At 39.8% G+C, this 16,057-nt stretch overlaps 1 protein-coding gene across 1 annotated transcript in view; it reads right to left on the bottom strand.

Annotated features, from left to right (window-relative positions):
* EPB41L3 (erythrocyte membrane protein band 4.1 like 3) overlaps positions 1 to 16,057 on the bottom strand; it is a 61,109-nt gene that overhangs the window by 28,673 nt on the left and 16,379 nt on the right. Inside the window, exons 4-8 of the mRNA XM_062501013.1 lie at positions 9,286 to 9,390; positions 6,975 to 7,017; positions 4,179 to 4,254; positions 2,485 to 2,703; positions 2,084 to 2,171 (exon numbers count right to left, since the gene is read on the bottom strand). Of these exons, the coding sequence (XP_062356997.1) occupies positions 2,084 to 2,171; positions 2,485 to 2,703; positions 4,179 to 4,254; positions 6,975 to 7,017; positions 9,286 to 9,390 (531 nt within the window). The remainder of the gene's footprint in view (positions 1 to 2,083; positions 2,172 to 2,484; positions 2,704 to 4,178; positions 4,255 to 6,974; positions 7,018 to 9,285; positions 9,391 to 16,057) is intronic.

The following is a 16,057-nucleotide window of genomic DNA, read 5'->3' as shown; positions in this document are numbered from 1 at the left end:
AAACATGTCGAGGTGTGCCTTCTTCCCTTATCACCACCTTTGCTGCAGATCAAAGTTTATTCAAGACTTCTGTTACTTGTTGGTGTCAGAGACCGTTTCCCAATGTGATACTACTGGTGTAAAATGAAACCTGAATAAAAGAATTTGGCTTTTTTCAGGAGCCATGTGGTTACACAGGACAGAAACCTGTTAGCTGTAATGTCCAAGGCATATCCCTCTAGTTCTGCATGTGGATGGGAGGGGGGCAGCTTCCTCAGAATGGTGAGAACCCAGAGGACAAATCTGTCTATTTGAACATATTTTTCATGACAGCCTTGCATTCGGTAACTGAGAATGAGTTTTAATGTGAGCTGGTGAGTCCAACATCTGTCCAACACCAAAGATATTGACACAGCCTTAATGAATTAACATTTACATAGAGACATTTGCCATGGCACAGCTTCCAAAAGGTATGCACAGAGATACTTGTCCCCTAGCCTGACACCATCAAATCTCACTGGCAGACCTAATTAAAACTGAACATAAACTTCTCACTCAGAGTCTACTTTTCCCACGTTCAGCTCTGTTTTCAAGATGACTGTCAGGTTTCTTAACCCACAGACAGACACACCTTGCTTGTCACCACAGCTTTTTAAAATAAAGAGCAACAGTTTGGAGAGAGACTTTCTTTTCTACTAACTTCTCTTTCTCTGAGTCTTTTGATATGAAAAAAAGAAGTGCAAATCAGGATACTAAAACTTTTTCAGGCAAGAATAAATAAAACAGTCATCTTATAATATCCCATGTTAAGCTTCACAGCTTTTGTACAATATTCTGAAAAAATACTTATGTCTTAATGCTATGTTACATAAAATTTTCAGTAACAAAGCCTGTAACTTATTAAAAACAGTAATCCATTTAGTTGCTGGTTTTTAGATTTCTTTGCCTCGGAAAAAAAAAAGCTATCAAGTGACATTTGCCAATCCATTTCTCTCTGCTCCAAGTGCGCCTCAAGACAGTGTTTGTATCTGCAGGATACAGGGAAGCAGTGGCATCCCTCTTGGTTGATGTTGCCCACTGAGCTGTACACAGATATTTTTCATTTTCAGTGAAGGAAATTAACAGAACATAAAAGATTGCCTTGAATTCTGTAACACACATGCACACCTCCTATGAAAAACCCCAGGGACACAGTTGCAGGCTCTTTCAAGGTTCAAGCTGCAAATTAATCTCAATTCTTGAAAGGACCTGCTGCAGCAAAAAAAAAAAAAACAGGCTCACAATAATTTGACCTTTACAGAAAATGCAGTTCTCTCCACAGGGCAGAATTCTTTGGTTCCATACTTGTTTGCCAAGGATGCTTGCTAACCTCAAAAATGTTAAAATCCATTAGTCTTACTCTGAAGAGTGAATAGTAATTATTTATTTGGAAAAAAACCACTCTAAAACCAAAAATCAGACAACCAACACAAGGCTACTAAGTGACTTTCCCAAGCCACAGTAAGAATGACCATGTTTTATTCATAACTTAGCCTGCTGATGATTAGAGGAACTACTGGATCATGGGAGAATGTTTCCAGGAGAATTACTGCCCTCCCTGTCAACCGCAACAACCACACTTCAGGAAAAAGACAAGCTGCTGTCTTCCCATTATCATCAATCTGATTAGGTTTCCAGCACAGCTAAATAATTGCTTGAAAGCCCTTTGCAGCATAGAAATGATCTGTTATCCAGTTAAGATAGCATCGTTGGCCTTATTAAACTGGAAAATGTAGCTGAATTAAAATAAAATTGACCACTCTCCGGGCAGCTTCTGAAATCCTCCCTCATCACCTCATCCATTCAGTATTTTCCTCAAGGATAGCACTGTTTAATCAGCATGAAAGTTGATGTGCAACATCTTTAAAAATATAGGGTAACTTATGTTATGGTTACAGTCTATGTTTATGCTTATTTAATGAATTACCTTTCCTCATTTTGACACAATTCATTCCACAAAATTTCTGTCCCAAAAATACAAGAAAAATAAATCAGGGAGTACCATGAAGATCCAAGTACTATGCCACAGGAGACATATGGCTAGTGAAAGAACCAAAGTACATACCTTGGCATGATGGAGATCTACTCCATACATTGATAATTTTTTGGCATTCTCCAGGAAATGCATCTCAGCTTCTGCAGGTGTCATTCCCCTGTGGAAAAGTAAGCAATTCTAGCATAAATGTTAAGGAAACAGAATACAAAAGAAAATCTAGCCACTGGAAAGCATTTTCAGCCTGTCAGAACTATAGCCATACCCCTAAGGTAGCTGGGTACCCACCAGAGCCAAAGCCCTAGTGCAGACCCTATTAGCTCACATGCTGCAAATCTCTTCTCCATCTAAAGACACACAGAGCAGTCTTGCCAGGAAAACATTAAGTACACCACTGCAGAATTCAACATCTCCTCATGTACCAAGATGGTACCTGAAGCAGGCTAGAGTTCACACTGATGCCTTCTGCTTACCTGTGGCTCTTGTGCAGCTCGATCACTTTGTCCTCCAGCTCTTTAGTGTGGTTTGGCGCAAAGCGGAATTCGCTGATGTAGTCGCTGCCATACTCATCCGGGTCGTAGTCACCAAGCTCTGATTGCACGGTGTAGGAGCCCAGCAGGGCCAGTGTGACGAACGAGCAGGGCAGCCGACCCGAAACGATGTCATCTCTCAGCTGCAAGCAGAGGTAGTACCTGCAAGGGAGCACCAAGGCAGCTCAGACAAGTGCTGCCCCAAAGAAGCACTGCCCGAGCATCGGAAAGAGGCCTCGGCTCAAATAAGAATTTGCAGACGGCCAAGCCCAGAGATTTTCAGCCATTCACAAGGACAATAATAATTTTTGTTATCCCCAAAATACCAAGCTCTTGCCTAATTTGTCAGTAGGAACACCTAATTTATCTTTATACAGCAGAATGAAGATCTTTTAATAAAGTAGGTTATTACTTTGTTTAGTGACCTCGATGAAGAAATACCCATTAAACATACCAGATTTCTATCATAAATCACTTACATATAAAACTACCTGATCATTCTTTAAGGAGAAAAAATTAATTAAAACCCTCATATCCTGTTCATTTAAGAACAGAGAAACCTCCACGCCATTCAAAGAACATAAGCTGTCTCTTTAGCAACATGCTGTGCTTTCTCAAAAATATATTTAAACAGTAAATGCTGTTAAAACCACAGTAATGTGCAGTAAAAGGTTTCACCAGATAGATGAAAACACAAAATAAAATGAAGAGCACTGGTTTGGTTGCAATGGCAGAGTTCCCAAGAGAAATTTAAGAGTCTGAAGAAAAATAAAGCAATCCTTTCCTACGGAAGTCCTCTGTTCAACTGTGAACTCTTGACACTGTCTTTCTGCACCAGTACCTACCACAGGGGACCCTGATCTAGGCCAAAGGCTTCATGCTACCTTTAAAGCACAAAGGAGTCCATAAAGCCCCGAAGATTAAAAATATTCAAAGGTTGCAAAATATTGCAACAGGTTGGGGAATAGTTTGTTGATGGCACAAAACCTCATCGTGGATCAAAGTTTTTGTGCCTCCCTCCAAGGAGGAAGTCAGGTAAGGTTATGCTTTTTATTTTTTGTGTTGCGGTTGCAATGTGAATACAAAACCAAAGAGCAGAGGTGTAGAGTGCAGAGCTGAGTGAATTGGAGAGCAGGGAGCAGATATTAATTACCACCACATTCTCTATTCCATGCACATAAATTGCTTACTTTGTCAAATGATACACAAAACTTGCATGCATGCTTATTCTCATCTATCCTAGTTTCAGCTGGGAAAGAGTTCATTTTTCCCTAAGTAGCTGGTACAGTGTTTGCTCTGTTTTGGATTCAGTATGGTCATGAAACCACAACATTATCTCACTTATTTTCTTTCATAGTCATGATTTTGTTACAGTAATAACTTGTTACCACTGCCAAAAATGAGCATCAGGCATCTTTGTGAATATTAAAATTAACACTAAGAAATATACATATTGAAAAAGCTGGGGTTTAGGCTTAAGCTACACGAAATACTTCATAATGCAGAGGACATAAGATAATATGAAAAACAAAGAAAATAGGAATATAAAACATTTATTTCTTGTATAATTAGAGTGTAAATGATAACTGGAACAGCTTTTAAGCCACTTCAAAAAAGGTATTTAATGTTTAAAACACCTGGTAATGTCTTCAGATAGCTGGGCAGGGTCTGGAGGGTAGAATTTCACATTAAATGCAAAGTGCCAAGCACCACCTGGAAAAGAGCATAGATTGACTGAAAGTACACTGCAAATGAAAATATGTTATTCAATCACCAGCAGACTTAAAAATATTGTAGACAAGCAATTAATAAGGACAGGTTTCAGGATATTTTTCCCACACATACTGAAGATAATCTATTAGATCAGATTTTGCAGCTCTTTTTTTATTTAGTAGGATTTCCACGAAGTGAGGACTCTGAATGAGCAGTAATTTATTACTAATACTAAAAAAACCCCTCAGTCTGAAAACAAGGTTAATTGAAAATAAACCCCGCACAGTCTGTACAAGCTTTAAAAACCAATAACCCAAAATACAGAGATGCTGGAAACACCACAAGCCAGAGTAGGAATGGGCTCTGGAGCAGGGTAATGTGCTGAGGTCTAGCTGCCCAAATCAGCTCACAGCATATTCTCAGAGTGCTGCCTCAGCACACAGCTCCTTTCTCCAGCAGACATAAATTATTGTGCAGACAAAACTGCAAGGACAAACAGAGAGTATGACTGCAAAAGTACATAGTACCGGGGAAATCTTATTTAATTATTTCACTAAATTTAGTTGACCCACAAGATGGATACTGGTTTGTATCTCTAGAGTTAGCAAAATTATTTCTGGAGTGTTAGCTTTAAATTTTGTAAAAAAATAATATCAGGATTTAAAAATAGACTTGAACATGGTATGTAAATATAGAAGGTAGTCTGAAAGAAAGGGTTAGGTTACACAAGCACATGACTTGAACACAAATGAAAAGCAATAAAAAAAAATCCCAAACCACACTGTTCTTACAAGCAACAAGGAAATTTTATACCTTGGGAGGCTCCATTCACTTTGGTCGTCCACACATCTAATCTCAAATGTTCAAGACCAGGCTGGATGGGGCTTTGAACAACCTGGTTTAGTGGGAGGTGTCCCTGCCCATGGCAGAGGTTGAAATTAGGTGATCTTTAAGGTCCCATGCAATCCAAATGATTCAATGATTCTATGAATGTGCAAGAAGAATTTTGATGTTCACCATCATGACTTCAGCTCTTGATGAGACTTTTGGAATGCTTGATTCTAGGAACTTTTCCATTTTCTTGGGCCATAAAAGATGGTGAAAGGAAGATTTGGCTGGCAGTGAGGATGGGGCACGGTCCCATCAGAGAGTAGACTAACCCCAAGGTGGGAATGCAGCCAGAGGTGACACCTGGCTCCACAACAGATGGAAGGGACCATGGCCTGTAAACCCATTCCTTGGCACAAAAAAATTAATCAAGCCTATGATAAAGCCTACCATAATAGCAGAGACAGTAAAGATAGAGGAGTAAACAGTCTTCACCCCATATTTACAGGGCTGGAATACAACCTAACACTGTGCAAGTTAGTGGGTTATAACTAACAGGGTGTGAAGAAATGGTCTTTCTCAACCACTGGGATGAGCCAGCAGTGTGATCTGTGTGTTGTACAACTCAAGCAGCATTTAGCAGGACTATATATATATGTCTTGGAAAGCGTTATGGATAACAACACTACTTTTCCACTGTGGCCTATTCCAAACTTCTGGGATGAATCGTACAGAGAAAGCAAATCATTAGTCATTTTCTGCAGATACAACTGCCCACTGCTTCAAGTCCTAGGTGACACTTTTGAGCCTGGTTAATCTCCTGCTCTCACAACCCTTCATTGTCTATTTCATGGTTTGGGTACATATTAAATGTATTTCTAATACGTGGTGGGGAGCTGAGCTGCTTTACTTGCATTGAACATCTGTGTGACCTGACTCATTGTGGTCTAAAGCACCTTCCTTTCCAGATCCATCCCTTCATCAGATTTAAAAAAGGCAGATGTTCATTACTTTGTATTGCAGATCACTTACTTGTAATAAAATAATATTGGAGGAAAGGGGAAGTTGCTCACAGTAAGCTGGGAAATTTTCCCACCAGCATAAATTAACCCTTTGAATCTTGGAGAGGGAAGGGATTTATTTGCCAGGCCTGGCCCAACAAATGTTAACCATCAGATACATTTGTTTGTGAAAGCACAAGTGCTAGAAGAGGTCATTTACAAAATATGCAAAGAAAAAAATTTACTGAGGTTTTTCTGCCCACAGAAGTCATACGCATAAACATTTTGTCAATTTTTAAAAGTAAGGGGAAGTAAACAAACACAAGTCAAGTCTTGAGCCCAGCAGTCTCAAAAAGGTTTTCCTTTGAGAGGTTTTTGAATTTCTAATGTAGCAGATGCCTAATTATAACAATTGAGCTTTTAAAAAGATTCATGTGAATCAGAAAATTGACTGAATGGTCATTTTAGGAGCAAAGATCAATCTTCTGAAATGCAGAAAGTAAAAGTATTTTAGATAGACTAGTATCTTTATATCAGTGAATTATTTCAGTGTGGGTCATGAGCAGTCTTTCTGGATATGATATAAATATCAGCAATGCAAGAAATAATTCATATACGTGGTCTAGTCCCTAAGGTTACATTGCTTAATGTCAAACTTCAGGATTTTGCATCTCTGCAAATGTCAAGTTGTTTTCAGCAATGCAAGTTCACATGTTACAAGCATCAGTAATGCCTCACCATCATCATAGGGTAAAAAAATCAAAAGGATTTAAAAATCTAAAGGCAGATAATTCCTTTGCTCAAGACTTGGGACAGGATACAAAAGATGACTGTGAAATAGGTTTTTCCCCATGGGGAGACATGTAGAAGGGGCCATGATAACAAACTTACTTCGGATCTGCTTCTTGATTTCCTTGGCAGGGTCCAACCAATTCTGCAAAGAAAATGTTTCTTTTTTTTCAATTTGAATCAGAAAATACAATAAACATTATTTTTAAACAGTGGTATAAGTCAAAACTAGAACATGTGAAGCTCTGCACTCCTTTGTCCTTGAAGTAGCAATAGGCAGGGCTAACACAAATTTTTAAGATGTGGCCATGAGTAGCAACAGGATTTCTATTAACCTTCACAGACATTGAGAGCCTGAATGATTTGAAATAAAAAATAGGAATTAGTAAAATGAAGCCATAGAGATCTTTTTGCAGAGTATCTTTTGGGAAAACTAAATTTCTACAAGCTTGTTGCAAAGAGATGTTTTTGACTGATTTTTTTTTTTTTTTTATCCTCCAGTCCTGGAAAGGTTGAAAAGACTTGCTAGAGGATAAGCAAATGCAGAGTAGGGCACTACTCTGTTTGCAACACAGCATGGGCATGAGGGGCTCCCCAGAGAAAACCAGAGGCAGCACCACAGCACCTCTGCCCCCATCCACACCATGCAGAGCCCAGTGACTGTGCAAGACAAAACCCCTGCTGAGGTGGTGGAGAATTATCCTGGTGATGTGTTAGTACTCCATGGATGCCAAGGAGCAGATGAAATTCCTCTGGAGGAGGCACACAGCAGCTTGGGGTCTCAGTGCCTCTGCTGTCTTGACCTCTAAGAGAATCAAATTAATATTTAAAATACGTCAAAGCCCAGAACAAAAAGTTCGCTTTCCCCGGGAAAGTTCCACTCTCTCCAAAGAAAGATAAACAAATGTATCAGAGAGACAATAAAACACTAAAGAGATAGCGAGCAAGCAGAACACAACAATCCCTCCCCAACAAAAACAACCAGTTTGCAGCTGTCCAAACCTTCTCTGTTCTGCAAAACATGAGCCTGAAGATCTTCAGCTATTGCTGCACAGAAAAGCACACTATGCACCAAGAAATTAAAGACACATTAGGATTTCTGTTTACAAAGATGACGTGGGATACGAGCACATATGTTGTCTGGCTGGAAGTTATGTGCCAGAGGATGGAGGTGAATTAAAACTACTTTGACATTAAAAAGATGCATGTTATTGATCAATAAAAGTGGTGGCAGGCAGTTAACTGTTTATCTCTGTAAAGTAACTGGTGACCCATAAATGTTTCACTCTTCTAAACTCCATATTAATAATGAATCCATGCTTCTCTTTCCTGTAGGAAAGCATACCTATTTGAAAATGCATTTAGACTTCTACTTAGCTTTTCTCAAAACTCAAAACTAAGCATATGATAAAGCATTATCTTGCACTCGCATGGATCAAGTCTCTGCTTAAGTGATTTCTTAAATTAGAAACAAAGAAGTCTGTGAAGAAAGGGGGGAAAATAAATAAAAAGACCAATTTATTTCATATCATATACATATACATTATGAAACAAAAGAAAACCTAAAAAGCACATCTGTTGTTCCCACAAGACATAAGCAGCTAAAAAAGTAGTAGCAGCTTCAGCTCCATCAGGGAAGATCTTTAAGGCCACACAAAGCACAAAATACCTTCAGCTGGCAAGCTCTGCTGAGCTACTGTGCATATTGCTGAGAGGTTTTGTACTGGCTCTGTCAAAATATTTATCTTAAAATGCCAAAATAACACAACATATTTTAAATTATTCTTTGGTACTCTCTCTTTCATCGTACCATGTCCCAAACAATGTATGTACATATCACCTGCACATTAGATCATCTTCAACACTCGTAATACACAGCTTGCTTCATACTGAAATCAGAATGCAGGACAGCAGAATGTGATTCACTATCGCTACCAGCTGCTTCTGAAGACTAATGTCTTTAGTCAAATCAAAAATAATGCTAAGATAAAGTCAAGGCTTACAGCCTTCCCTTATCTTAGCAGTTAGCAGGAGCAGTCAGTCACCTCCTGCCTATCTGTGTCCCGACCACTATTATTAAACCATATTTTAGTATTATATGTTTTGCAGTGTATCTATGAGTGTAAATATGACTTTTATCTATGACACTCAAGGAATAAATCATACCAGAAAGAGCACCAGCTATATGATTTATATCTCTCGTGTCATAAATAGCCAAAAGGGAGGGAACTCAGGGAAACACAAAAGATGCTCTTGAGAAGTAGAGTCACAAAAAACAATAGCTCAAACTGTGTCTATGAAACCTGGCAAAGAAGATAAAACAAACTTCTGGATTGTTTGCAGCTGTCTGGGGAGTGTCTCAGGGAGTTCTGATGTTCACATGCCAAAGGACACCTGCAGTTTTGTGGGTTACCTTTTGGTTTTCTGTGTCCCTGTATGTTAGCCCAAAGTAGTCTTTTTCCAAAAGGTTCAGATGCTCGCACACTTTGTCGAATAGCACTTGACCTCTGGAACGTTTCTGTGGGAAATGAAAAGAAAACAAACAAAAAGGATGCTTCAATTTGCAAAATAAAGCATTAAAATAATGCCTTTTCTGTCAGACCAGTAACTTCAAAATTAATCAAATCAATGTATCCATCTTTCCAAGCTATTGATCTGGAGCTTCATAAGAATCTGCTGAATGGGGCAAAACCTCTTTTTCTAAAACCTCAAGTCTTCTTACAGAGTTAATAATTCGTCATACATGTCAACTTCCAATAGAAAAAATTTCTTCAGTCTTTCAGAAACTTGAAGAGCATGATGAGGCCGTATCTCTGCAAACCAAACCAATTCTTTGTATGCAAGTAGCAACAAATAGCAGTACAAAATATTCCTGGTCATGGATTATCAGAGTAGTGACTAGGAGGGCAATCCACTGGAGGAAAAACCAAACAGGGATCTACTTTTTGCTTCGGTAACAGTGTGGACTGATTTCAGGACCTATTTTTGCCTAATACACAGGGAAATGTGATTACCCCATCTATGGAAATCACAGAAAGAGCCTAGTATCTGGCTGGGAACACAGCTGGGCAAAAAAGCCAGCTTTCCAGTGCCCCACTAACCTTCTTTACTACCAGCATGTCAGATGAGATGACCTCTCACTGTCAACATCCAGAGACCTTAGCAGAAGCTTTGTAGTATCTATCATACTGGACAGTAAAAATTCAGGTCATCCTGTTTCTCAGTGTTGTATGTGAAATTGAGAAAATCTCCAGAAAACCAAACAGACAGAAATATCCTCTTTATAACCTATGCATGCCAACTTTGATATGTATTGACTATGATAAACAATTCAAAATTATTTGGGCCATATTCATCACTGTTTCATCACTGCCTGCTTCCCTAAATGCAACTCAGCTAAAGGAAAAAGTCTCCCCATTTTATTCTGACCACTGATCACATGCATACATAAATATTTTAGTTAGCGTCAGTGCACCATTTTCTTTATCTGTTAGTATACATAAGACTAGAAGTAGACTGGAAATACACTACTTGCTTCAAAGGCAATGCAAGGCGTTGACAAAAAAGAGGAGAGAATGCCACCTCCAAATTTACGTTCCTCTGCTGACAGAGCTGTGCCCAGACTGCGCTGCCAACCCAGCAGCCTTGGCTGGAAGAGGGTAGTTCAAAATCCAAGCAGACACAGCTATGCCAACAAACCCATGGAGCTCAACACTGGCCTCAAACTATTTTAGAAGCTGTAAGCAAGCCAAGAGAAAAAAAGGAAAGAACTGAGGGTTGCTGCCTAACACTCAGTGAAAACATCACAAGAGATGATGGAGGAAGTTGTGAAGGGTAATCTAATTTGTGTTAAATTTGTTATTTGTACTGGGATTTAAATGGTGTATTTTAAAGGACACTGGAAAACATCCTTTACATTTTTATCAATGGAGAAACTGAAGCGTGGCCTAAAAAATGTTCTCCAGCTGAGGAGAAAAAAAAAAAAAAAACAGGCCCAGAAGAGCATTACAAGTGTATTCCTGTAACTTCATTTACTGTGCCTTCCAGCATTATTTGAGCAAACAGCTCTAGGGCCTTGTTCTGCGTGTCACATGCTTTCCACCCTGCAAGTAGGAAGCATAAATATGCCCCAACTCCTTCGTAATGTCAAACAAATGTTTAGTTGATTCTTCACACCCTGAATGTGAAAGTAGGCAACAAGAGGTTGGTGGCTTTTATACTTGGTGCTCTCTCTAGAGGAAGAGGTGGATAAAAAAGATCTTAATACTGGTGTGAGGAGGGGAACCTACTAAGAAACTTCAAGCCAAAATGTTCACATTTCTGCTATAAGCAAGCAGTGTTGCATTTTGCCAAATTTATTGCTCTTCTTAACAAACTAAATAGTTGTACCAGATAGAGAAAAACAAGCAAGTTAGCTCTAGAGGAGACCAGCTTTGAGAAACGCTATGTCTGTGCCAGTGCACCATTTACATGCATTCAAATTGTGGCACTTCAGTGCTCTCTTAATTTTAAGAGTCACTTAAGGCCAACACAGAAGTCATTTTATGTGGCAAATCCATACAGCTACACAGATGTCTTTTTTGAGAAATAGTAGCTAGCAGCTGCAAGGTATAGTGTTTTAACAGGGAATTACAGGAAACAGTTGTGCAGGACTGTGCTGTAATAAAACCCAAATGCCCAGAAAACCCCCAGTGCACAGTATTTCTTGTTTGGCTACACACTGCAAGAGGGAGTATCTATGGCAATCTGGAACAATTTTCAAGGCAATGTAACCTCCTCTTTCTCCTCCTGTATGAAGATGTCCAAGTTGTACTCAAGTCATTTTCCACAAAATTCCTGCTGCACTGGGATATGGGAAACCCCTGCTGGTGGTGCAAGAGGACATGAGACAAACAACATGTAACAGACTGCCCCACCTGGCCGGGGTCTTCTCTTCACCATCACAAGGTAAGAAGTTGTGGTGGTTGAGGGAAAGTCTTACAAGACCACTTCTCCCCCTACAGAAATGGCCATTAGTGTCCAAACAGATGAGCCTCACATTGTAGCCTCACCACTGCCTCTGAATGCCTGTTCCCAGGTCAGAGATGACCTGGAGGAAAAGGGTTTAGAAGACTCTGGTCATCTGGGCAGTTGGAGTAGCCTAGCAGTGGAGTCACCCCTGCTGTTCTCCTAATGCAAGAGAAATCCTCATGCCCCTGCATAAGGGCAGCAGTGCCACCTTGTACCCATGTGTTGTGAGCAGGCACACTGTTTCTAAAGCATCATTGCACAGAAACATACTGAAGGGAAGCAACTGCATAAATTAATGTGAAATTAGGAAGTTCAATTAGAAATATATAATTAAAGCAATTGAACAGACCTCTTTTGCCCTTGTTAATCGTTTTTATTTTACTGCATACCCAAATAACCATGCCATGAAAGGAAAGGATGTCATTGCTTTGGCAGGGAGAGAATGGGAGAAGGAGAAAAAGGTCAACTTACAAATTCATACAACTCCTCAATCCATTTTAAACCTTTGCTTTCCACTATTTTGGAGTGACAAGTCTAAGACGATGGAAGATTGACAGTCTGCTGGTTACTGTGGATCACAAGTTAATGCCAAAAATGCCAATCAATTCTCAGCAGTCCAAAAAATGTGGATCAAAAATAAATAGAAAAAAGAAGACTTTGTGCTATAAAATACTGACTTTGTAAATGAAAAAAAATCTGAAAGGTAAATCTGGCAAGAGTATCCACTAGAAATATTCTTAGATATTTTTCAAGAATGAATGGGGTGAAACAAAATGTGCAGATGTGAAAAAATGCTTTGCTTAAGCTCTGAGAAATTAAGTAAACGGAAGGAACACAACACAGAGATTAAACAGTATAAATGAACATAAAGGTCTGGGAGCAAAAATGTTATGTTTTTTCACAGCCTCATCCCTGCAGGTCTATAATGAGACCAGGGTTCTCTCTTGAAGCTGGAATGGGAATAAACATCCTCCTGGTGAAGCTCCCAGTGAAAGGAGCCAGCAGCAGCAAACTCGGCAAGCCAGTGCCTGCCAGCAATTCTCACACACAAGGAGAAGCAGCCTCTCTTCTCACCAGCTTCTCCTCAGTTTAGAAACTGAGCCTTTCTCTCCTTGGGATGCTGAAGGTCACAAAAGGCTCTCTTGTCCCCTGACTGGCTCCTGCACCATGCTCAAATCTTTCCACATCATCTTCTTCAGCCCATATCCCTCTATCATACCCCTATTGCCTTATAAGATCATCAGACCAAGATTGTGTGAACACAGAGTGAAGAGCTCAAAAATTTAAGTATTTCCATCTCTGCTCTGCCTGGATAACAAGATTATTATCAAGTCAACCTGCCCTGTCCCTGAAACACAATCATTTACAGTCGTCCTGAAGGCCATTTTGGCACCCACTCTGATAATGCAGCCTGAGTTTCTGATACACCTCACCCTGAATGACCCACTTTCACTTGTTGGGTAACCTCCAACCTACAGGACCAGCTATCTTTCCTAGCTCTATGCCAGCTAGAGCCATCCATGCTGAGGACCTGTCAGTAGTCAGGCTTCTTTCAGACAGAATCCAACCCTCTGTCTGACAGATTTCTCTCTGGAGGGGCAATGCCACTCTGGGACTGGTAGCTCAACATGGCTGAGGAGCCAATGTTCTCAAAGGATTTCAAGGCATTGGCCAGGGAATGCCACAGCTGTCCTGACTGTACCTGCTCACTGCCCTGGCCACTGCCATGCTCATGTCAGGGGCCTCTCCAGTCCCTTTGAACCAACATGGCTGTGATACTGGGATCCCTCTGCACCTCCCCAGGTGCTAAGGGGTTCAGTGTCTGATTACAGGGTAGAGTGTTGGTCTACTCTCAAGGCTCTATTTTTGCTCACTAGCAGATTACCCTCTTCTCACTGAGAGGGGAAACTGGATGAGGAGCTGACAAGCAGCAAGCAGCCCTCTCTGCTTCCTAAAAATGAGAACTATTGCAGCCTCCAAAGCGACGCAGTTTGGGGCAGTTCTACTTTGGTATTCAACGTTGCAGCCTCATGTGGGTGCAGAACGCTGAGCAAGGGCTACTAGCAGCATGGAATCAATTACAAGAGATTGCATTCAGACCAAATTTTGCTGTGTTAGGGAAAACACAAAGTGAGAACAGAGTTCCCACAGCCAAATATCTATAACAGGATTAATTTTTGCCACAATAACCATCAACTTCACTGCACAATAACCGCAAGGTCAGGACAGCCCAATGGACTGAAACTTCCCTTTCTGATCAGTTGAGGAGCACAACAATATGAAAATGTATCACAGCTGTGGACCTGGATTTTGAAAGGGAAGAATTTCCATGTAACTTTCTGCACAAATACATATGCAAACGACCTTGCTGCTTTCCTGGGAAAAGTTGCCAAGCTGCCAGCGAGCAATGTCACACTAGCGTTAACTTGGCATCCAGCTCCATACAATTACTGTAATAACTCCACTTAGGATTGCTGGAATAAGGACAAACAGATCAGTATCATGAAATCCTGGTATGAATAATTGGACTCGAACCGATGTTGAGGTTATCTGGTTCACATTCCTAATTAGCTTCTGCACTTTCCAATGGATCTCAACAATGCACTGTGTAAATGTGTGGGCTGGCTGTAGCCCTGCATGCTGTAATGAATTTTTGGCATGTGGTTATACTAACCTCTTCCTTTTCCCCTCTTCCTTCTGGTGGGGAAGAATCAAATATTTTTTTTTTTCCCATTTCCAATACTTCAATGTTTTTTTGATGAAAAAGATTCCAGTTGTGCACAGACTACTGATTTTATTTCATTTTACTGTTCTAATTTAAATTACCTTTTGCAATTTAATTTGGTTGATACTTTCATTTTTGACACCACATGGGAAGTCTGGTAGTTTCTTATGTGAAAACACAAGTAAAACACCTGCAAAAGTTAAAATGTATATGGCAACAAATAAGTAGAACACACAAGGGGAAACTTCTCCATCCTCACATTGCAGCTTCTGCAATTATTCTTGCAACACAAACAAGTGAAAATGATTAATTGGTTGTCAGGAATACTTCGTAATCACCACAGAGAGCACTCTCTTAACAAAATTTCCCCAGCTGAGTCTCTGAGTCGCTGAATTCCAGCCTCCTGACAAGACAATTCCTCATTCTTTCCTTTACCCAATTTACACGAAATATATGCCAAATCCCAGGAAAAAAAAAAAAAACACCACAAAAAACAACACAAACCACACTTCTGCAAATACTCACTACTTGCAAGCTAAAGTGACCAAGCCTGCAAGATCACTTTTGTATCGAGAACCCCATTTCTGGGGGAAGGGATATGAACATCATACCTATGTCATAAGCTAATATGCATAGGAAGTAGGTATATAATTTGATGCATACATGCAAAAAGATGCGAATTTTTAAGTGGATGTTCATTGTAATTCCAAATATAGAGATGCTTGTGGCCACATCACGTGGCTTCTCCATCTACAGAAAGTCAGTCAGAGATTCTAAACTAACACAGTCATTCTGCTAAGGAGCATATTTTTATCTGTGAATGAAATAATAATCATCATACCATGACACTTCACATGTTTTTCCTGAAAAGAGATTGAGCTGTTCAAGAAGCAAAGAGCTGAACTGAGACATTCTAGAAGCTAATTATTGCACTTGAGGCCAGAAAATTTCGAAACATGAGAACATGTTTTTTGAACATGTCTTGATTGAAGCCAACAGAAAGAAATAGCATTTTTTTTCTCAAGGAAGATAAATGGGAAAAGTAATTACAAAGAAGTTTAATTTTATTTCACTTCTACACATATGTAATGTGAATTTTCAAAGGATTTACTATTTCCCTGTTTATACTTCTCCATAGTTTCTCTCCACAGGGAAAAGAAGATGAAGCAGAAAGGTGACAGGAGAGAAAACAACCCCTGAATTTCTTCAAAACTATCGTTTCTCAGCTGAAGTTCGCAGCAGGAAGTAAGATAGGAGAATCCAGAAAAAAAAGCAGGATAGAGAATCTTTCCTGGAGTCTTAACTGGCTGAAAATCAGCAAATTTTCCTCTGGTTTACTGAAGTAAATATCACATGTGTAATGTGTACGATAAAAACATCTGTGAGCATAACTCGACTTAACCACTGGAATTTGGGTCTTTAAATCCCTTACTGTGCTTTCTGAAAATGG

Source organism: Cinclus cinclus, chromosome 1 (genome assembly GCF_963662255.1).
Source record: "Cinclus cinclus chromosome 1, bCinCin1.1, whole genome shotgun sequence".
NCBI lineage: Eukaryota > Metazoa > Chordata > Aves > Passeriformes > Cinclidae > Cinclus > Cinclus cinclus.
Note: the sequence above shows the minus strand (reverse complement) of the source record. Positions and strands in the feature narration are given on the sequence as shown.